The sequence below is a fragment of the Ascidiella aspersa genome, chromosome 4 (assembly GCF_963924565.1).
Source record: "Ascidiella aspersa chromosome 4, kaAscAspe10.2, whole genome shotgun sequence".
NCBI lineage: Eukaryota > Metazoa > Chordata > Ascidiacea > Phlebobranchia > Ascidiidae > Ascidiella > Ascidiella aspersa.
Genome location: NC_139450.1, coordinates 25,978,255 through 26,000,338, shown reverse-complemented (window position 1 = coordinate 26,000,338; position 22,084 = coordinate 25,978,255). Strand labels below are relative to the sequence as shown.

The 22,084-nt window shown below is 37.4% G+C and overlaps 1 protein-coding gene across 1 annotated transcript; it reads left to right on the top strand.

The window, feature by feature from the left end:
* Window positions 1-147: 147 nt before the first annotated feature.
* LOC146157180 (beta-arrestin-1-like) lies at window positions 148-21,839 on the top strand. The gene is made up of 14 exons (XM_083388652.1): window positions 148-927; window positions 1,139-1,169; window positions 1,398-1,458; window positions 1,911-1,955; window positions 2,223-2,320; window positions 3,321-3,422; window positions 4,200-4,324; window positions 4,853-4,988; window positions 5,328-5,485; window positions 6,511-6,648; window positions 6,939-7,025; window positions 14,237-14,416; window positions 15,705-15,760; window positions 19,557-21,839. The coding sequence occupies exons 1-14, from the start codon at window positions 803-805 to the stop codon at window positions 19,589-19,591; spliced, it is 1,377 nt and encodes a 458-aa protein (XP_083244778.1). The 5' UTR covers window positions 148-802; the 3' UTR covers window positions 19,592-21,839.
* Window positions 21,840-22,084: the final 245 nt, after the last annotated feature.

Below are 22,084 nucleotides of genomic sequence, written 5' to 3'. Positions count from 1 at the left end.
GAATCACTGGTGCTTTTTGGTCAAATTTTGCTTTCACATGAGAGGTTTCTAAAGTGGTTTGGTTGCACTACCCGATACTGATATGACTATTTTCTATAACAAGGAAACTGTGATGTCACATCCTTTCCCGTAGGCCTACTCCTTTAACAAGTCCTTATGCATTACCAGCACTGTATAATAACATGGCAAAATTATGCAGAGAAACATTTTACAGCATTGACCTAAATATTTAAATGTGCAAAAGTTCAGATTTCTTTGCAAGATGCATATGTCATTCACAAAAACAGTTAAACACTTTTCCAACGGTGTTCCCCTATTTAGGCTTTAAAAAGATGGCCGCAAAACTTTTTCATCGCCTTTTTGGTAGCTGTGTTTTATTGTTTAATTACACTAAACACACCAATCTATTACTTTTGCGATTTTACAAATTTTGTTAGTTTCTTAGATTTGTCTTACCTATACTCATATCACAAAGTAAGATACAAATTAAATGTGAAATAAAAATTACTAGAAAAAATATTTGCCGTCATTCTTTGTGATTTTGATGACTAACTGTTTTAAAACACAGCTGTTTTGTATGTTTTAAATGGTAAAACAAATTTTGTTGTTTGGTTTTCAAAAAACAATATATCTTCTTCCCAATATCTTAAATCGCAAAGTAGCTTTATTTAGTCCCCAGTCTATTTTTCATGTGTCTAAGCTGTTTATCATAAGTTGAACATGATGGACTCATTGTCTTTTTTTTATTTTAAGCCATGCTAGGCTTAAGCTGAAAGGCTTAACACAATTAAACTGCTGAATTATGTTAATTAAACTGTTTTTTATTCATTTAGGTGTTCAACAAGGTTATTGTTATTTTTTGTATCATAATTTAGTGCTTTTAAGCCTGCTTGCAAATATGTCGGTTGACAAGAACGCTGGAACTAGGTATGTTGAAATAATTGCTTAACAGAAAAATTTAATTTGAAAGTTTGTGCTAATTAGACAGTCATTTATAAGATATCTCTTTTTTGTGTCCGTGAAAAAAAAAATTATGGTAATTGGATAGTACTAATAAAGTAGTGTTTTCTTAATTTAATCTGCTAAATCTATTCAATAAAGTCTGTATTTTATAATTAATGGTAAACTTTTTGTTCAGGGTTTTCAAGAAGAGTAGTCCAAATGGAAAGGTCAGTATTGGATCAGTAAAACTCAAGTTTATCTACAACCCTCAACCAAAGAAAAAAAAATTAAATAAAATTTGTTTTGAATAATATTAATTTTAAATAGAAAGTTTTAAAATATAAGTATAGATGACTTATTCTAAAACTTTTTGCCTACAATTGTAGCCCTGTGCACTCGCATACTGTAGGAGTATTCAAAACCGATTTATAACAAGATCCTTTCATGTTTTTCAGATAACGGCCTACTTAGGCAAACGGGATTACGTAGATCACATCACCCACACAGAGCCTATAGGTACGTCACTGCCTGGCCCTGTCCAAGCATAACACTGCAACCAGTGCTAAGTGCTTTCTAAAAACCCTTTGATGCAATTCTGATAATGCAGTGATTTCATCTTTGCAACAATCCAGACTAGATTTACCCTTTGTGTCAGAAACTGTTCAATGTGACCTTGTGACTAATGTTAATTTCCAGGTTAAGCAGTGTGTTATTGATCCTGTTTTTTAGTTTTGCAACTATAAATGTGCACTAGTGTTGATTTGATTTTTAAGTGTGCTTTTGATTAAACAAAAAATCTTATAGTAATTTGCATAATGTGCCAATTTTGCATTTTATTATGACCCTATGTTTAACTTACTTATATGTAACAATTTAGTTTTAAAAGCAAGTTGCTAAATTTTTTTGAATAAAGTTTAGAATATATTAGATTTTATATTAAAATTATTTATTTGTCATTGCTTTCTCAGATGGTGTTGTCCTGGTTGATCCAGAATACATCAAAGAAAGAAAAGGTCAGTTTTTCTTTGTATATAATGTTAAACAGATTTAAGCCCAACTAGTTAAAATTTTGACGTGGGTAAAACAGATTTGTGTGATTTATATTCCATCCTTGTTTTGCTTTTAAAATTAAATTTCCTTCATATTTTAAATAGTTCTGATAAATCTTTTTTTTCCATAATCAAGTTGTTTTGGTAGGAATAAAAAAAAATCAAAATATTCTAGATTCAGAAATGCCTACAGAGGTATTTGTCTCAATGTTATGTATTTTTTTCTTTCAGTGAATGTCAAGTTGCTGTGTGCATTCAGATATGGTAGGGAGGACCTCGATGTGCTTGGCCTGACCTTTCGCAAAGACTTTTGCACCACAACGATACAGGTAGCGCTACTCTTTGTCAAACACATACACAGAAATTTATTATTGTTATTCCATTCATAAACAAATTCCTCACAATTTTAACCTTAGCTATACAAATGCCAATATTAAATTTGTGTAGGACTGTCCGTATTAAATAAAAATAGCCTTTATAGATCATCATCTTCTAAACCAGGTCTGGGCAAACTACGGCCCGCCTGGATGTGGCCCGCCAAGCAATATAGTTCGGCCCGCAGCTCATTTTCAATAAAACTATTTTAGGCAAAAGTAAGCCATACATTTTTTTATTGAATGCGTTACTCTTGTAATGAATCCTCACCTATTCCTACTCTCTTACCAGGTTGTCAAAATCAGGATATATCTTTTAAAAGAAATCTCATGTTGTATTTTGTTTATTCTAGGTTCTAGAACACCTTTATTGATACAGCCCGCCAAAATATTTTCTGTTTCTCACTCGACCCGCTGTCAAAAATAGTAGCCCACCCCTGTTCTATTCATCAAAATAAACATTTAAAAAGAGGGCCTATATTTTATTTTCTGAATTGACATTTTTTTTAAATTGCATTTTTGCCTTTGTAAGAACATATTGTAAATTAACCCGACTGTTGAAAAAATCACGATGTCAAACTTTTTGCTTTAAATTGGCAATTTACATTACTCTGAAATGTATGCTCAATAATTGCAGGCACCCTCCTATTATTTTTGAACAGAGAATTCGCTATTGAATTTTGAATTGTTTTTGGTAACGTAAATAATTTATTGGATTAAAATGTTGTCAGTAATGAAAAGGAATTTGTAAAGTGGTGCTTTACCAGTTCATAATAACCATAACTTTTACAAACGATCAATAACCTTTAGGTTAATCCATTCTTAATTTGAAGTGTGCCTTGCTGAATTTCGTAATTTTTATTCCCACGTAAATTCAAACAAATTTAACCCCAAATATGATGTGCTTTGGCCGTGGTTTAGATTGTATATGACCATTGGCTGTATATTTCCACAGGTCTACCCACCGTTAAAAGAAGAAGACAAAAAACCTCGCACAAGGCTACAGGAGCGACTCATGAAGAAGCTTGGCGAACATGCCTACCCATTTTATATTGATGTGAGTGCTCTGGTTTTTCGCTTTCATTATCTTTCATTTAACCAAAACAACATTGGCTTGGTTAAAGGTGTTGTCATATTACATTCTTCCGCCAGTTTAATTGATTTTCCAAAACAACAAATGACTCCAGCAATAGCTTATTTCTTTTGCTTATAATGTTTCACCACATCTGCATAGGTGTTATTTTCAACAGAACTTTATTAGGTTGAAAGCAAACAGTTAATATTTATAAACTATTCAGCGGTGTGGACTTTAAAACTTAACCACTAAGATTGCCAATACCGTAAGTTTAAAGAGCTCTAGTTAAACTGCTTACAAACTTTGTGATATTTCTTTCTGTTTTTTGCTATTTTCAGGAATGTTTAGTATCCGTTATGCTTTGTTTGATACACTCCTTTTCTATCAATATATAGATTACAGACTTCCATACTCCAAAGCCACGCTGTCAATTCCCAGATGACTTTAAAACTAAATAATTTGCCAGATACTATATTCTCCCATGAATATTTTACAGTATGCAGGCTTTGCGTTTATTTGACAAGACAAAGAAAGTTTTAATTGGTTTCTAGGGCTGCCAATATCCAATTAGGGATGTTACAACTCTTACTAAAATATTTTTTATTCTAGTTTCTTGCTTTTGTGTAGTATTTTGTAAAAAGATCTTGTTTGTGCGAAAAAAAAATTTTTTTTTCATAATTCATTAATTTTAAAAGATATTTTTTATAATTGTTGGCATTTTATTTGATGTTGTTTTTTCAAAAATATTTTATTATTTAGATCCCCAAAGACTCTCCTTGCTCGGTTACATTGCAGCCGGCGCCGGGCGACACTGGCAAGCCTTGTGGCGTCGATTACGAGTTGAAAACCTATGTGGAAGATGCAGAACAGAAAATTCACAAAAGGTAATTTACTTTTCTGACTCAAAGCATGTACAGAAATGTCGGTCAATTGATCAATTTAAAGGTAAGTTTTCCACATTACAGAAGTATTTTCTTTGTAGTGTAAATCCATGACAAATCCACATTTTGAAGACATAGACAAATATACCAATTTAGCAATAATGTTGGCCGATATTCTGCTCCAACCAATATATCGGTGTACTAGTAAATTTTGGACGATTGCTTTGCAAATATTTTACTATAAATACATTACATAGCTTTTACTAAAAAACATAACAAATTTGATATTTTTTGAAATTTTTATGGCTGACTTTAATATAGTGCCTGTATTGCAGTGTTCAATATAAAGCAAAGTTAATCAAAACAAGATTTTTATGAATGAATAGGCAGATAAACTAAATGTTATTTGCATTTTGTGTTTAATCTGTTTAAGGTATCTTAACACTTGGCAAAAACATCAGTCGATCTATAATATATTTTCCGGCTTCAGTTATTACCTTAATTTTTATTTCCATTTTCTCATTTCCTTAGAAACTCGGTCCGCCTGGCGATCCGCAAAGTACAGTTTGCCCCGGACAAAAAGGGACCGCAGCCCACTGCTGAAGTGCAAAAGCAGTTTCTCTTGAGCGACAAGCCCCTTTGTCTGGAAGCGTCGCTCGACAAATCGGTCAGTTTATATCTGTTTTTTACACTCAAAAGTAGGTTTTTTACACTTTTCAGTCTGCAACCCCATTTTAAATTTTAGTTTAAATGTGATTTCGGAACCCTTCACACTTAGCATTGATAACAGAACAGTTTCCGTTGGCTCCTTATGCCCTTGTTGAGGATAATGTGCATCTAGATTCTAGATGGTTAAGTTTTGGGGTTAAAATTTGAATATTAAAAAAATTAATTCATAATTTATGTGGACCTACCTATGGGATTAATTAGGCATAAAATCATTGCAAGTTTTACCCATATCACTAGCATGTTACCTTATGTGAACTTTATTTAACCCTCTTTTCAGTTGTACTACCACGGAGAGTCCATTGGGGTCAACGTACAAGTCACCAACAACTCGTCAAAAGCAGTCAAAAAGATCAAAATCTCTGTGAGACAAATCGCCGACATTTGTCTCTTCTCGAATGCACAGTACAAGTGTCCTGTTGCATTGTTCGAAGCTGAGTAAGTAGAAATGTTTCAATGTAGAAAGAAAAATCTGAACTATATGTACAGGAACACCAAAATGGTCTAGCAATGCTAGCGTTAAGGCCAGACACTTTGGAGATGTTTAATTTTTCTTCTTACGTTTACACTAACATTGTTAGACCATTCTGCTGTTACATATTCGGGGTTTGTTTTGGAAGAGTTAAGGTAATTTCCAATCATTTGTTTTCCAAAAAGTCAACTTGATTTCCAATATCACACATTCAGTGCAACATATGTGTGTATCAATGTCTTATACTTGGTAATTCCTTCAAACATGGTTATGTGAAATTTTGGGCAAGTGATACTAAGGATATGCGCTACAGAAACTATATTTTCAAACATGGTTTTTGTTATACAGTTAAATGATGAATGGCAAAATTTTATGCTAACAGCATTTTTTTGTTGCAAGCTAAAGTTTACTGGCTGAATGATGTATTTAACAAATTCCACTCACATGATTTGCATATGCCTGTGTGTTTCCGTCATGTTTTTGCTAATTTTGGTACGTAGTTTAATGTTGCTGTATTTACTTCCACAATCGATTTTTAGATGTCACGAAATGCCGTGAATTACAACTTCGCATTTGTTCTACATGCAATCAACAAAGACTGGATTAAAACATATGTAGTTTATAATATGTTAATGTTGGTGACCGTTTGGTCATGTTAGCTGATATTACTTTGTAATCACATCCCAAACATTGTTTAACAAGGCTGTTTTATTTTAATATGCATAGTTCTCCGGTTTATTAATTTTTTGGTAGAAATCCCTATAAATTGGCAGCAATGATGATATATTATTTCCGTTGAGTGTAGCCTTTTGACTTTTAAATCAGTTCAAAGAAAATGGAAATTACCTTTTTAAAGACTTTTTTCTTGACCTTTTTTGTCCAGCGTTCTGCCAACCCTATTTTAAATACTGTATCCGTGTACCTTAAGCCTTTTGCCACTAATTTGATCTTGCCTTAATAACAAACTGACCACCTTGTCCAATTTTTGTAGTGACCAAGTCGCACCTAGCTCCACATTATGCAAAGTCTACCAGATCTGTCCGTTGCTTAGCAACAACAAGGACAAGCGAGGTCTGGCGCTGGACGGACAGCTAAAGCACGAAGACACAAACCTGGCATCGAGCACTATGTAAGGATTAACCTCTGACCTTAAGCTTTCTAGTCGTTTCACTTGCTGCAGTGAAAAATGGGTTATACTACTTGTTAGTTTGTTTTGTAGAACAGTTTGGTTGAAGCCCAATGAATGTAAATTTACATTTTCTGTTAAACAAGCACTGACGCCTCAATAGTATTTCTCGACATGCTCGAACAGTTGGATTTTTAATCCCAAATTTATTATACCGATTGAGATTTGAGGAGTCAATTGTGTAGTTCTTTGTAAGTTGAACATTTTAAAAAAGCTAATGAATTTCTTTGCAGATTAAAGGAAGGAATTCCGAAAGAAAATTTGGGAATCATCGTTCAATACAAAGTGAAAGTGAAGTTGTTACTCGGTGGACTAGGAGGGTAAGACGATTTCTTAAAATATTTGTAAACATTCATTACAACTAGGTTAAGCCACACATAATGTATATTCAAGTGAAAAAAACGCCCATCATAAAACTGCCACTGTTGCATTGCATGAGTATCCGCTTCAATTCTCCCCAAGTGCTTGAAGCCCAGTTAAAATCTCGCAGTAAACTTCTCTTGGAAATGAAAACTCCCCGTTTGGCGTTTGACACTTCTTTTGCGTCATGTTTTTTCCCGGAAAAAAACACGAACGTCCGAATATTTGCCAATCGCTTTATGGGAAGCAGTTGCTGACATATCTGTCGAACGCTAAACGGTACCAACATCCAATTTGGCGAAAATTTCTTGTATGTGCCAGCCATTTAAGGCGGTAACAAGCTGACGTCAATTTAAACGAACTAGCATTGTTTTTAAAGGCCCTTTATTTTTTCGCGTTAGTCATTGTATGTTAATTTGCCCACTATACCCTTTTCCGAATGTTATTTTTAATTTAGTTTTTTAATTGATTATAATTTTAGAGGTTTTTTTAATTTGAAATGTGCTTTTAGAGAAATACCAACGGTTTGGAGCAAATATGAAATACATTTCTTAGGAACAATATTCACGGATCTGTAATGTAGCTTAATAATGAATGTCAAAGTCTAACAAGTAAATCAAGTAAATCGATATCATTCAAAAAAAACGTTGCGATGCGCACTTGTATTATCACCAGTTAATGCGACTGGATTATATCCAAACCTCACTTATAAAACGTGGAACGATGAATACAAGTGCGTATTAAAACGTCTTTATCAAGATGATTTCGATTGCCTCGACCTATTTTGCTTTGACATTGATTTTTAAAGTAAATTCCTGCCTCAGAAATATCCTGTTTTTTTATAAGACCGTTAGCGAGTGTTTGTAATACAGCGCTTACGACAGGCCAACAAACTTCTTAATACAAAAACAACATTTTCTTTTTCTTTTCGTTTTGCCAACAAACAGAAGGTGAGATTCGGATGCTTGTTTTAGTTTAATTTACGTTTGAGTTGTTTGTCGAATTTTTCCATTAGAGAATAGAATGTTGAGTTAACTGGTTCTGTACGTGTTGTGTTTGTCTGTAATGGATAACTAGTGCCGATGTACTTTTTCTCGGCTGTCTCTGTTTTATTCCTATGGGCTTTTATGTTACTCGAAATGGCTTTCAGTCCCGTGTTTCTAAAAGTTTGAAGTTCAACTTGCCTTCAAAGCGCTTTATGTCTCGGAAGCAATATTGGCAACGACTTAGGATTTTTCGGCAGAAACGCAATGAAAACGGAGTGCGGAAATCGTGATTAGAAAAAATATTACGTAGTTTGTAATTCCAAAATTTGACAGTTAAAAAAACATACCAAAAAAATACGTGAAAATCAGCCCTGGAAGTCCTACGTAAGCGAGAACGTTACCCTTTCCTTGGAAAACTTCCGTTTGGAAATTAGGAGTGGTTTGTAACTCCAAAATTTGACAGTTAGCACGAAAAAAGACACGAAAACTAGCCCGAAATGTCGTATGTAAACGGGAACGTTACCTTATCCTTGAAAACGTTTGTTTAGAAATTTTGAGTAGTTTGTAATTCCAAAATAGTACGGTTAACTTGAAAAAATCCACGAAAACTAGCCCGGAAGGCCATGGTAAACACATTACCTTTTCGTTTGAAAACGGTTTGCGACAAAGCTATTAGGAAGCTTACGGTCTATGTGTAGTTAGCAGCCACATTACACTACAGGAAGACTGCTGACAAACAACGACGCATTTGAACGGGAAAGTGCAAAAACCCTTCGGAAAACAAGTTCGCGTTATCGAATTTTGTAGTCCTGCGTCCCACTATGACTGCAACGTGCCAATAGACCCTCTATAAATAGTTTGCGCAACAGCCTAGCATATAACAGGAAATGGTGGCGAATTTACTGCTGTAATAAAGAAGGAACGAATATCTTCCTACTTTTGCATCTATGCAGCTTAAGGGCTTTACGCGTCTGTATTTAGCAAATTGAGCGTAAAATCATTAACTGTCTTATCCCGTCTTGCCTTAAATGGATTAGTTTGGCTGTCGCAACCTGCGTGTGGTGTACGCCAGTGTTTCTTTTTTCGCGACGACCAAAATAATAAAGTTTATACCAGCGAAGTTTTATGATTGAGTTCGATTCAATAAACGTTTTGTAAGCCTAAAGTAAACAAAGCCTAAATAAGAGAGTAGTAATATTAAATTCAAATTTAATTATTGTGAGCCATGTCTCCGTATTGCGTCTGCAATTTTCTTTAATTGAGTAGAAATCTTGCTCTGAATTAATACCAATAATTCTAGCCAGTTAAACTACTGCAGTCGGCGACCCAACCAATTCGAATCGTGACCCAATTTTGGTTCGCGCAACCCATGGATTCAAGAAATACTGGTATACGCATTTTAATTTGCACTCCGTGTCTAAGCGCGGGTTCTAAGCGCCCGCTGCAGTTCGACGGAACTTCGTCGTTATTGATGTGCGTATAACTGTAAATATAGCGCTCCTGCAACGGGAAATGTCCTTCGATCGTTTAATTCAAACGCGCACACGCGAAACTTTGCGCTACGACCGCCCTTTTGAAAGCTTCGGCTGCCTTTGCTAAGTTTAAAATCGCGACCGTACTACTATACTTAGTTAGGTTGCTTAGGTAAATTGGGAAAATAATTTTTCGGTTGCAGGTGTAAATTATATAAAATACTTTGGCAGGTGGTGGTGTAATTTTCCTAAAATACTTTTTTGGGTTGCCGCTATAAATAATTGACAATAAGCCAACATAGCTGTAAACTGCAACTGGGTAAAGCTTCCATCGCCAAATCATTCGCCTAAGAAAGGTTAAAAAAGGGTTCTTGTCCGTAAAAAATAACTTAAACAAGCATGTAATCACCCTGTATGCTTGACCACTCGGTAAGACTTCGTGCAATACGATTTTGTCGTGTTCCCCGGTCTATTGCATGCGTGGGAAGGTAATGGCCTCTGAGATCGTTTTGTTGCTATACGAACACGCCACTTAGTGCTTGCGTTTTGTAATTCAGACGACTTCTAATGTCTAATGCGCACCTAATGGCTGGTCCCGTTTATTATTGCACAGCCCCTGGTCCGTGCTGCGTTAGATGGTTTTTACCACGTCCGTTTTTCGCCGAGCCACGTAGAGTAGCCCTAAACGCGGGAGGGGTCAAAACTAGCGACGACCGTTATTTCGCATTTTATGGCGATACCTCTATACCCGATATTTTGGGGAACAACACTAACTGTTTCAACAAAGAAAAAAAATCTTTCAACAAGAAAAGCTGAAAAAATTTGTCGTTGAGTTGAAATTGGTTTAGTTTTGCTTTCGACTAACATTCCCTAAAGAACGTAACCATTGTTAGGGAGTTCATCATACCTTATTTTAGCTTTTTTTAGACATTTGAAGCGGGACGAAAGATTTAACCGCGTTAGTTTAGCATCTGAATCGCGGGCCGTGGTTTATTGAAAGCCGTTTTACGCCATCATGTTTCCCGGTAGTTTGTCAAGTTTTCCAAGCAAAAGATGCACTTTGCCTGTGCGCTATTCGTAGATCCACTTCGACTGTATTTTTGGTATGTTAAAATCGAACACAATTTGCACAACCGTACAGTTGACGTCATTTAACGTGCGTTTTCTTTTAACCTACTTTGCGTTTTCTTTAACCCTGCTGGTTTAGAACAGTGGTTTCCAACCTTTTTAGCAATTAGGAATTTTCGCTGAGTAGCTTATTGTAATGTCACTAGAAACGAAACTGGAATGACACAAAATGAACAAGCTTATCAGTAGCCTTACTAACAGAGCAAAAGTAAAATTCTTAAAGATTCCCCAATGTCTATCAGCACCCGTGAGCATTACAACTGGCACCCTAAGGTTCCGCAGCACCCCATTTGGAAACCACTGGTTAGAAACACGATAATGTTATTAAGACCTGTCGGTCGTGGCCTGATGCTATGCAGACTCTGCTGAACCTTAACCCACTGCTAAGAGCCGGGGTATGTGCACTGTGCAGCGGTGTAATCCACCACCGTCAAAATTATTTTGTCATTTTCTGTCTGAGCTGGGACTTTTTGGCTTGTGTTTTAAAACGCTTTCCCTTTGTCAGCAAAAACTAAGTCAGCATTTTAACGCAAAGATTGTCGTTTGAATTACTCTACATATTAAAAAGTTTTTATGAAACCATACGCATTTCTATAAGTCTTTGAATAGTATAGTTGAACTTGTTGTATAGTTAAAGTTAAGTGCCTTAAAAGTGCCTCGGTAAAGAAAATTTTTAACCATTTGTCATTGTGTTGACCATTGCATTCATACGGTTTTGTTTTCTAACTACATTGTTAAACGTCAAACTCTCCAACTTTAGGTCTTTGAAAACCTATAAAACGGCTTGGAACGTTTTTCGTCTCGTTCTTACGTGTGTAAATGTAAACTCGTAAAAGTAAGTGTCGTTTTAACGGTTCGGCGACAAACAGCAATAAAAACGCGCTCCCGCGTCAACGAAAGCTCACAGAAAGCGTGCCTGGCCGTTTTTTCACAGAAAGCGTGCCTGGTCGAAACTCGCCCCCTTCTTTTTCTAGCTTCGCAATTTCGCAGCCTGACAATGCGCGGGTTATTTCACCCTTTCCACCAAAACGCAATCGCTTTCAAATTTTAAACTTCTGCCGTCGCAATGGGGTATATAAGAAAACACACACTTAACAAGAATGGCGCCGGCCTGGTTAGATTGGCCACGAAAGGCGGCCAATCTTGTTTTTGTGTGTTTTGCATCGACCCGTTGGCTTGTGTGCATCGTAGCCTCCCTATTGGAATTTTCTAGTGCCGCGTCGCCAAATGTCAATTGCCGACCCGAGTTCCATTAGGCTGACCTTTTCGGCCGTGTTTGTGACCTCAATTTTTTCGCACAAGAAATTCCAATTCGAATTTGCACTGTTTGGTCGCCCCAGTTTTTTAGCTCTTCTGTATGTGTCATTTTTTTTGCTTCATCTATGTTTTCTCCTCATTTTTTCGCCTCCACAAAGTGCAAAATAACCGATTGACGAACGACGTCAATTTTGCCGGAATCCTCGTTTTTCAAATAGGAATGCGAACCTAATGAAGCTGTTTAACCGGCTAAATAAAAAACTGGTCTGGTTTCCTGTTTAGATTTTTTTTTTAACTAATATAGTTAACCACCTTCGGTTTACTTTTTTAAGGAGTACTACAAGGAAATCGCTTAGTTCTACATTAGATAACACAAATATATTAATAAAGTTTGAGCTGTTGTTTAAAATATTCATAGGTAAAAACACGATTGTTTTGCAAAACGAATCGGTCAGCACACACCTTTTTTACAAAGCGCAAAATTCGCATGACACACTTAATCTTGACCCTGAAGCACATTGTCGGAAAAATCGCAATCCGCTGGTAAAGGGCGTGATGATTTATTAATGATGCCGGAACAAGCAAAGCAAAACAACGCCGCGGCTAAACAGGCCTTGCGCGCGCGACCAGTGCTATATTTGCCGATATTTTCGTGGATTTTGGACCGCTGCAACAATGCACGCCTCTCGTCTTTTAATCGATCGAATTTTTCGCATTAATTTCGTCCAACCGAGAGAAGACTCGCTGTCAATCAAACGCGTCCTGTTTTTCAATCGTTTTTTTTTACTAATCCCGCGCAATTATGAAAGGACCCTTTCTGTTTACGACATAGAGTCCCCAGTTAACAGTTAATCCGATATGGCTGATTTGTTTTCTGTGTTGTACAGGAGTCATGTTTATAATTCTGAAAAGCATTTTTGTTAACAGGGCCGCTCGGTTTTAAGGTTTTAAAGGTATACGGTTATCTAGTATCCAACTTCAATTATATTTTTAGAAAATGCCGTTGTAAAATCAATTTTTAAACTAATTGTTTTGAGTTGAACTTATATATAAAACACATCGATCGATCCAATTTTAGGTCTTTAAAAGCTATAAATATCGCGACTTCAGTGCAATGCAAAAAGAAAGGCCTGTTTGTTGTATTTAACCTTTTAACCTGGCCCTTACATCGTCGTTTGATCGTCCAGAATTTAATATGAAAAAAAGGTCGGTGCTATGGTTTGTTTTTGTCGATCTGCAACACGAACAATGTGTTTTTACCTTGTCGGCTTCGGAACAAGCTAACCACAGGAAACATGTGTTCGGGTATGCGGTGCCACGAAATCATTGCACTACGGCTTGTTCGACCTCAAATCTCACCCGTCTATTTCCGCCAAGCGAATGTTCTTCCTAAAATATACCGACCGTTCCTGTTTTGTGCCTAGGGAAGCCGTTTCTCCGAAATTTCGCGCGACATCGCAATATGCCAGTGTATTACACAATTCGGGCCACGCCGGGCTTTCTTTTCCAGCTATTATCTCGATTTTCGTAGGGTGTGTTTAGGCTTGATTTTACAAACTCAAGAAAACCAAACAAAAAGATATCTCCCTTTTTTTTCCCGGTATTTTTTTATTTACATTCTATTTAGCGCTACATAGGCGACATTATAGTGTGTTGTCGAAGAAAATGAAAGTTTAAACTGTCGCTTTGTTTTGTTAGCGACGCCGAAAACCCTAGAGAAACTGCCAAAGATTTTCTTTCCCTCGATAAAAAATTGACCCTTAGCCCAGACTTTAGACGCTGATGTCTTTTACCGTGGGTTGAGTGTAAAAACTCTTTTTTTGTGTTTTTGTCATATTTTTTTTAAGAACTGAGAACTTCCCCAAATCTCATCACTTAATCATCTTTTACTACTGTTCAGTGTTTCTCAAACTTACTCTTGCCGACCCGAATACTCAGTTGTCATTTTTTACCCAGTTGTCTTCACTGACATTCTTGGCAAGTCTAAAGTGCTCAAAAGCCAATAAAGACAATTAGCGTTATAAATTCAAATTTAATAAAACTAGGATTGGGGAAAAACACTCATTTACAATGGAGCATACTGGCTGGACGTTGAGCCCATACAGAAGTATGCATCACTTTGAACATTTCGAATATCTCTTTATTCAGTGCCTTCCCACTATGTTAAAAATGAATAACAGGATATACTAAACGTTCAAAATGATACCTACTACTGTATATGTACAGGCTTGATATTCTTACTACCGACAAACAAGCTATAGTTTTGTAGTTGCTTCGGCAAAAACCAGACTCCTAATCACTTTTCCAACACTTTTTTTCGTTTTCCAGCGAACTAAGCGTTGAGCTGCCGGTGACTCTCATGCACTCCAAGCCGCTTGAAGTCGAACCCCTGCTGTGCAGCTCTTCGCCAGCCAAGGCCGTCGAGAGCAAAGCCCCCGAGGAAAAGTCCCCGACCACCAGCGCCGCTGCCCCACCTATCGACCACAACCTCATCTCGTTCGAGCCAAGGTGAGCGCCCTCTAGTGTTGGACGTTCTTTTTTATTTCGAGTGAATTTAAACAAGTTTCGTACGTAAACGTCGAAAGATGGCCTTTGGAGTCCGTCTTTCTATTTTGTTGTTGTTGTTTTAATGGCAGATTCTTGATATTCAAACTGTAAGTCTTTTGATTTTGACGGATTATTTTTGTCGGCTTTAAAATACTTATTAAGGCTTAAAATGTTCTTGCGGCAGCTTAATTAAAAAAAATTGGTCACTGTAAATGTTAAGTTTCTAATAGAGATCTTCGTAGAGTGTACATAACTACAAAGATCGTAAAACCTAAATGCTCGGTTGAAAACCAGTTTTCATTTGTTTTAAAATAACGCGGTTTTACACAGACTGAAATACGCCAATTTCCCACAAAGCAGTTGCAACACTGCAACAAATAACATAAAAGTTGCGCTAAAACCTAGACTAAAAATTATCTCTCAATTACTATTATTATTTATCCAGAGTTGCAGCTAATTTAATTCTAGACACTCGTGTAGGCAGGCCAACATTGTCCCAAATGCGGGTGATTGCAATAAAGTTAGCCGAGCTCTTCGTATAACGCGTCGAATGGTACCCAGGCTTCATTGCCTTTTAAAAACTTTTTTACAACCCCGGGTACGCAACCCTGACCAAATTGCGTCACACATGACGTCAAGGGCCTTAGACCGCACCGCGATCGTCACAGCGCTTACAATTTGGTGAAAAGGCCAGACATGATTGTACGTGGATTTGGCTGGGCAACTGTGCGCGATTCGATATTGATTCATGGAACGGCGGCTGGTACGCTAAGCTCATCGATTGCCCGGAATCTTTTTTTTCTATATGAACTGAAATAAATACAACGTTATTGGTTGTTGTTGTTGTTTTGTTTTTTTAGCTCGAATTGCTCGTTTATGTATCCACTGGGGAACTAGAACATAATATACCCTAGACTGGTAAATACAAATGCCAACTGCCACTCAGTTCCATCATGTATTTTGTCTCGTTTTTATAAGAAAGTATAGGCCGTACAAAAGGCTTGTCAATAACCTGTATTGACTAAACTGCACTTATATACTTTGTGATCTTGCCCTTCTGAAGTCGTACCGATCAATAATAACGAAACACTTTTTAGTGACTAATAAACCTTTTTAAGTACCTGACAAGATCGTTTACTACAGGCATCTGGTGTATTATTGCAATATTTCACTATTTCAAATTCATGGATATGATGGGATTTTAACCGAGTTTCGCACATTTCAATGTTTTGCATTTCTTCCTTTTTAGTTCAACACCTCCGGATGATATTGTCTTCGAGGACTTTGCGAGAATGCGACTGCAAGGTACGTGCGATTTTGGCCATAGCATTATTTAGTAGCGTTACCCGTCAGCCACATTATGAGAAAATCACAGGGTTTTAGCGATTACCAGTTGACTCTTTTAGGGTGAATTTCCCAACAATTGTTTTGTGTAAACCAACCAACCAAACGCGCTGTATAGTGTATATTGGAAACGGTAATGCTGCATTAAGCGAAATTTGATTGCCGAACCTTAAATGTGAAGATATTGTGCAAATAGTTTTGGGTACTTCAGCTTATGGTAATACCGTGATGTTCCTACAACCCCAAGGTTAAGAGGACCAGTAGTTCGGATTTTAACCCCAAAAGATTCCTATTACATTGTTACTACATGGCTTTCTGAAATTGATTTATTTGGGTATTTGCTACTAAGTTATCTGTGTCGAGAACATTAAGCAGCTAACATAAAAATTTCAGAAGGATTGAACCTCAGTTTGTTTTTATTACCTCCTAAACAAAAGATGGTACGAAAACACACATTAAAAAGGGCGAAGTGTGACTTTAAATATAGTGGAATGGGGTTCGTAACTTGCAGATGAGTGTAATATTAAACCGTGTTGCCTTTTAATTGAACCTATATAATGGTGTCTAACTAACACGAACACAGGCGGTGATTTTTATGGTCGTTCTATCTACGAACCATTACCCCATTTTTAATTTTTAAAGACATGGTCGACAATCAATTAAAAACATGCAACACGTCGTTGCAATTCAATTAGCATTTAAAGTTTAAACAAGTTTAGGGTTGGATACTGCTCTTTGGTTTTAGTGGACTAAGGTAACACCTCTAAAACCATTGTCAAAATTACCTCGAAAAAATTTCAAAATTCCTTTTTTGGAGGTAATTACATACAGGTTAAGAACCACTGGTCTACCACATGGTTAAGCAAACGTGGAGTCTGCTTTTCACTGATAAAGTCCATCAGAAACCTAATTTCGACGAACTGCGTAGCGGACGACGACGAAATTCAATCAGTCACGCGTCTCCCATGCGGGTTGCTGCTTTTTGTGACGTCACAAACAAGCGACGCGCGATGTTTCGCAACCCTCTTTACAGCTCTTTGTACACCACGCCAACGGGGCAGCTTGGCGCGCACTAAATCGTCCTTCGAGGTTTTAAAGCATGGGAGGGCTATAGTTTTTTAACAGGGAAGCAGATACATAAGAAGCCTGGGTAAAACAAGAACTGAAATAAACATAATCTCAACTCGTTTCTCTTAAATAAGAGTTGTAAATTTTGTTGTCTTGAAGGGCTGGTTAGAGGAGGCCTATAAGTGGATTTCTTTCATTCAAATATTCTTAATTCAAGAAAAATCGTAAAACACTGACTTTTGCTTTAAAATGTTTTATGGAAAATGACGGATTAAATTGCTTGGCCGGGCAATGCGTGCCGTGTTTTTTCCACATCTGCTGGGAGTGTGACTAATAGTAAAATTCTTGCCAGCAGTCTTTGGTGTCTCGGCCATCCATTTGAACCCGCAATTTTCCGTAAAATTACCAAATAAAATAAATAAAAAGTAAAGGATGGTGATTTAAAATGGGCAACCGCCAAGATAACCCCCCACCCTCCCTGTTAGGCCCTGGACCTGATTCGAGTCCCTTGGTGTTTGACATTCACGCTGGAAATGAGCAGACATTTGACTTTATTTTTGCCTAGAGAAATGAAAGGGGAATTTTCTCCTCGTTTTGTCGACGTTTTTTCAGAGCAATTGGTTTGGAAATTCCCCCAAATTCTTAAAAAAAAACAAGACATTTTCTCGTGGGCTACTGGTTTTTTTTCTGTAATCCGCATTGCCTAGAACCGGCTGCTGATAAATGAAGTAATTATTTTTTGACCTTATAATTGAAAAATTTTGTTCTATAAAATTTAAATTTGGACAAATTTCGACCTAAAATCTTTATTTAAATAAAATTAACCTATTAGGAATACATTGATTTAAACCAAGCATTGTTATGTGAAGTACTGAATTAGTCTCTTGGCGTTAATTTGGTTTTGATGTTTGTTACGACCTATGGAACACAATCAGTTTAGTTCGAGTTGAACCTAATGCGATAAACCAGGCCTGTGTGGTTAATTCTGCGGACTCACCTATGCCATACGTTTCTCTATTAAAGATATGTTACAGCTAAACTGTTGTTGAATATAAATCAAAAATAAATTTAATAAAATACTAAACTGAACGGCAATTTTAAATAGTTCACTACCGTTTTTGTTAATTTTAGAAACGAATTTTGTTCATTTTGTAAACGATTTTGACCTGAAATAGTTTTTTACCTAACGATTTTGCAAAGTCAAAAAAATAATCGCCCTACTGATAAATTAAATCGTTTTTTTTTTTCAACGTTTTCTGGCCGCGAACCACTTTTTACTGTCGCTGCGTATCACCTAGGTCAAATGAATTAAACATCCCGCTCTTAGCGCTTGCGGCATATTTTATAGTTCTTTTAAAGAAATAATATTACACGGCAAAACACAATAAAACACTTTAATTTGTCTAAACTCCGCATTAGACCATAAGGCTGCTCGCTTACGACCTTAAAAGGCCTTCACGTATCACTGGATGTGATTGAACCAACAGATTGATAACCATTGCATTTAAGATTAGGTTTTACCAACTAATTGTTAACGCGCTGTTTGAAACTTTCGTGCCGAATAGGACTGTTATTGTATTGAACAATGTAAGTTCAATAGGACTTTCACCGCCAAATGACTTGCACAGTTTCAGTTTTGTTATGGCGGACATGCTTGTTAACTGAGGGAACAAAATGGTATAGAGACCCACTTTTAATGGGCCTTGGTCCATTAAAGCAGCCTTTGGATGCCTCGAGGAAAATCCACTAAACAATTCCATGAAGCCGGTTCAATTGGTCATGTAAATTGACACGCAAGCCGAATAGAGCCCGAACTCGACTCGTCCCTCTATTAGATAAAACTCACATCTGCGAATATTAACGTACGACTGTCAGAGTGTAAGAGCGTCCAGCAACAACGTCAGCGCGTTTCGTGTTTGGGGAATAAATCGACCGACATTGGCTTTCTCCGGAATGCTAGCCCTAAGTTTTTTCGATTTTTAAGCCGTCTTCGACCTTGTCGGAATGCCCATTCCCTCACCCATGAAAACAAAGAGCAATCCGCGTTGGCCAATGACGTACGTAATGACCCGGGTGTAGGCCTTAATCCTGCAGCGGAATTTTCCACTCAATTCGCCACGTTTTATTATAATTTACAGAACTATACATTTTTGTGGGCCTCTTTATAAAGCGGTTAAAACAATAATTTTTTGCAAACTATTTTAAAAATGGAGTCGCTTGTAGCCCTACACCAATTTTTTGTGTTTTTTTATGGCCGGTAAAGTTGTAATTGTTTTATATGGTTACACCAACAAGTGTAATTAAATCAGTGGTTATTAGATTTTTTGTATATCTTTACCTCTAAGAAGAACCTGATTGATACTCTGTAAGATATTCTATTTTACTATTGTTTTAAAGCAAAGGTATCTTGTGTACTATATTATGTATGTCGTTATCGTTAGCCAGTACGACTCAAGATGGTCTTGATTACAGAATACACGTTGTATATATGCATATGCACGTTTCAGTTACACCAACACAACGTAATGTTTGCCCCAAAATGACCGGTAAAAAAACCCAAAAGTCGGAAAGGCCGGATGAACTTATTTTGCAATGAAGCAATCGAAAATATAATTCATAACTTCGACACTAGCAGTTCCGGTACCGTTCCTTCACATTTTCACGTGCCTTTTTTACTTATTTTTCGCAGAAAATCAGCAAAAAGCGCTGGAAGCTGAGCAATGAGCGGAGGTGGCCTCGAGAGAAAGATTTCGCTCGAAGACTATCAGCAGAAGAGTGTCGTATGTGATCGTGTCCTGTGTGCTAGACTCAGTCCCCTAACCCAACCCAGGCCCCGCCCCATCTTGCTGCACGATACCCGGACTTTCGCCTCTCTTTTTCTTGCCCATGCACCTTCACCGGGGCGGCCCCAATGCGGGACTTTCCCAGACGCCGGGTCGAGAAGATATTTCGCGTTTTATTTCAACCGGGTGTTGTTCGGAATTTTAATGAGTTTGATCTCCTGAATGAAACATTTTACCCCTTCAATTTCCGGGGAAAGTAATAGGCGCTGTAATTTTTTAATCACCGTTTAACCCCGTGTTTTTTTCTAAAGTTCATAAAAATATTTTCCTTTAACTGGTCGAAGTCGCGTCGCAGTCTTCTCTTCTTAACTTGCAATTTTTATTCTTGCGCGCGTAACATTATTTTTTAAATTAATCGACCTGACCACTTTAAAGCGACCATGACACTGAAAACTTGATTACTCGATTTTTTAGTTAGAAGAAATAGGCCGACGTTACTTCCCCCTCTGTCAGCGGTTATCGTTTGCAAGCAAACATCTGGCGTCAGAGTCGTTCTGCTTCCTCAAAAAATGATCAAAGCACTTGCCGAAACCTATTCTCGTTCGTAACGATACGATACAAAAACGATATGGCCTCCAGTTGTGTTTTTTTTTTTCTCGGCGATACGAATCAAAAACACCCGCGGATTTTCCCTGCTGCTTTCGCGTCCCAAAGAATCAAAACAACGGTTCGGCCATTCGAGAAACTTCGTCGACGTCCGTTTTTTAGTTCGTCCGTTGTCCTACAGACTTCTTTTTTGTTTTGTTTTCCGTGCGCGTCTGTAACCTTACGAACGATCTCGTGCGCATAAAATATTTCATGCGTTTTTTTTAATCACTTCGATTGTTGTTCCGGCTGAGCGCAAGTTTGCATTCTCACACACAATCTTTCTTTGATACTTTTTTGTGCTGGCGCTTTTGTTATTTGGCAAGGGTATTTTTTTTTTACGAAAATAAGGGTACAAAATAATTCTGGCCACACGTTTGGTCCAAGTTCGGTTTGGGATTTTTCAACAAAAAAATAAACGATTTTTTAATATAAAGCCAACTTGTTAAAATGTCTTCTAAAGACTTTAATTAAAACGGCGCACACTCACACTTAAGCGCGCCAATTGTGGTGAATTATGTTCGCCATGACAAAATATATATTGCTTCTCCCCCTATGTCCTCATTTCTATTACTGCCTGATTTCCCAAGAGATTATAGTGTTTTTTTCTGTCGTTTTGATTGTTGTTGTTGTTGTTGCCGTTTTGTACTCGTATATTTTCGTCGTTCGTTGTTGTTAATATCATCATCGTGTTATTTTGTCGCCCATTAAACCACTACTACTCTTACTAGTCTTCTAACGTCATAGCCCGCGTGTTCTTGTCTTGTTTTATTTTCGATCACTCGACGTTGTCAACTAAATCTTGTTTTCACGACGTCGCCTGACGTCATCGATTAGCGATGCATGACGTCATTGCGCCGGTTTTAAACTTTTCTCGAGGGTTAAACGACAATTTTCGCCGCTGCTTTTAATTCGAACGCGATCTGTTTAGCCTCGCAATTTATTTTGCACTCAGGTTGTAGCACCTAGGGGAAGGCAACTTTCGCCGCCATATTTTGTCTTACTACGATTCCGGTGATATTTTAAGAGGAATTTCGATTTGATTCTACTGGCGATGTGGCCCTTTATAAGATTCAGAATAAGACTATCGTTTTTTGTTTGAATTTAAGACCAGCAATCACGTTTTGTTGCGTTCGATTTCAGTTCGCCACCCTCACTTTTCTCTCGCACTCTCCAACTTGTCGTTTTCAGCGAATTTTGTAACCAATCGAACAAAACAAGAGCGAAAGAAAAACGTCAGTGCGCAATCAAATCTTTTAATTATTTCCAACTAACCTCCACATAAGCTCGGCCTACCCTTGGGCGCGAATCTGTAAAAAAAATGCAGCCGACTGTTCCCTTGTTTTTGTCGTGTTATTTGATCTCAAAGTGAAGTTGGAACCCTTTTCGTTGCGAACTAAACCAAGTATCTACCAGCTGGCGTATGCGTGTGTCGTGTATAGTCTATTTTTCCTCCCATACGAGTGTTGTTTTTAGCAGCTCCTGAACACCCTAACCCCATACCACCTCTTTGACGTGTGTTGTAGCTCGTCTCGCCCCAAGTTTTCTTGCAGTATTCGTCACTGTTCGATGTTTCAGACAATAAATCCTCTTGAACAACAGCGCCCCGCGTGGTCGTTTTTGGTCGGAAGTTGTCTTTGCGACGTTATACTCTGGTTCACAGCTGAAGACGTCAGATAGATTGCTATAGACCGTGTGGATTTTTTGCGGGGCTCTTTTGCAGGTAAAATGTGCCTGAAAATACTTTTAGGCAGTTTTGAAACGGTCATTTGGAGTGTTCGGGGCCATT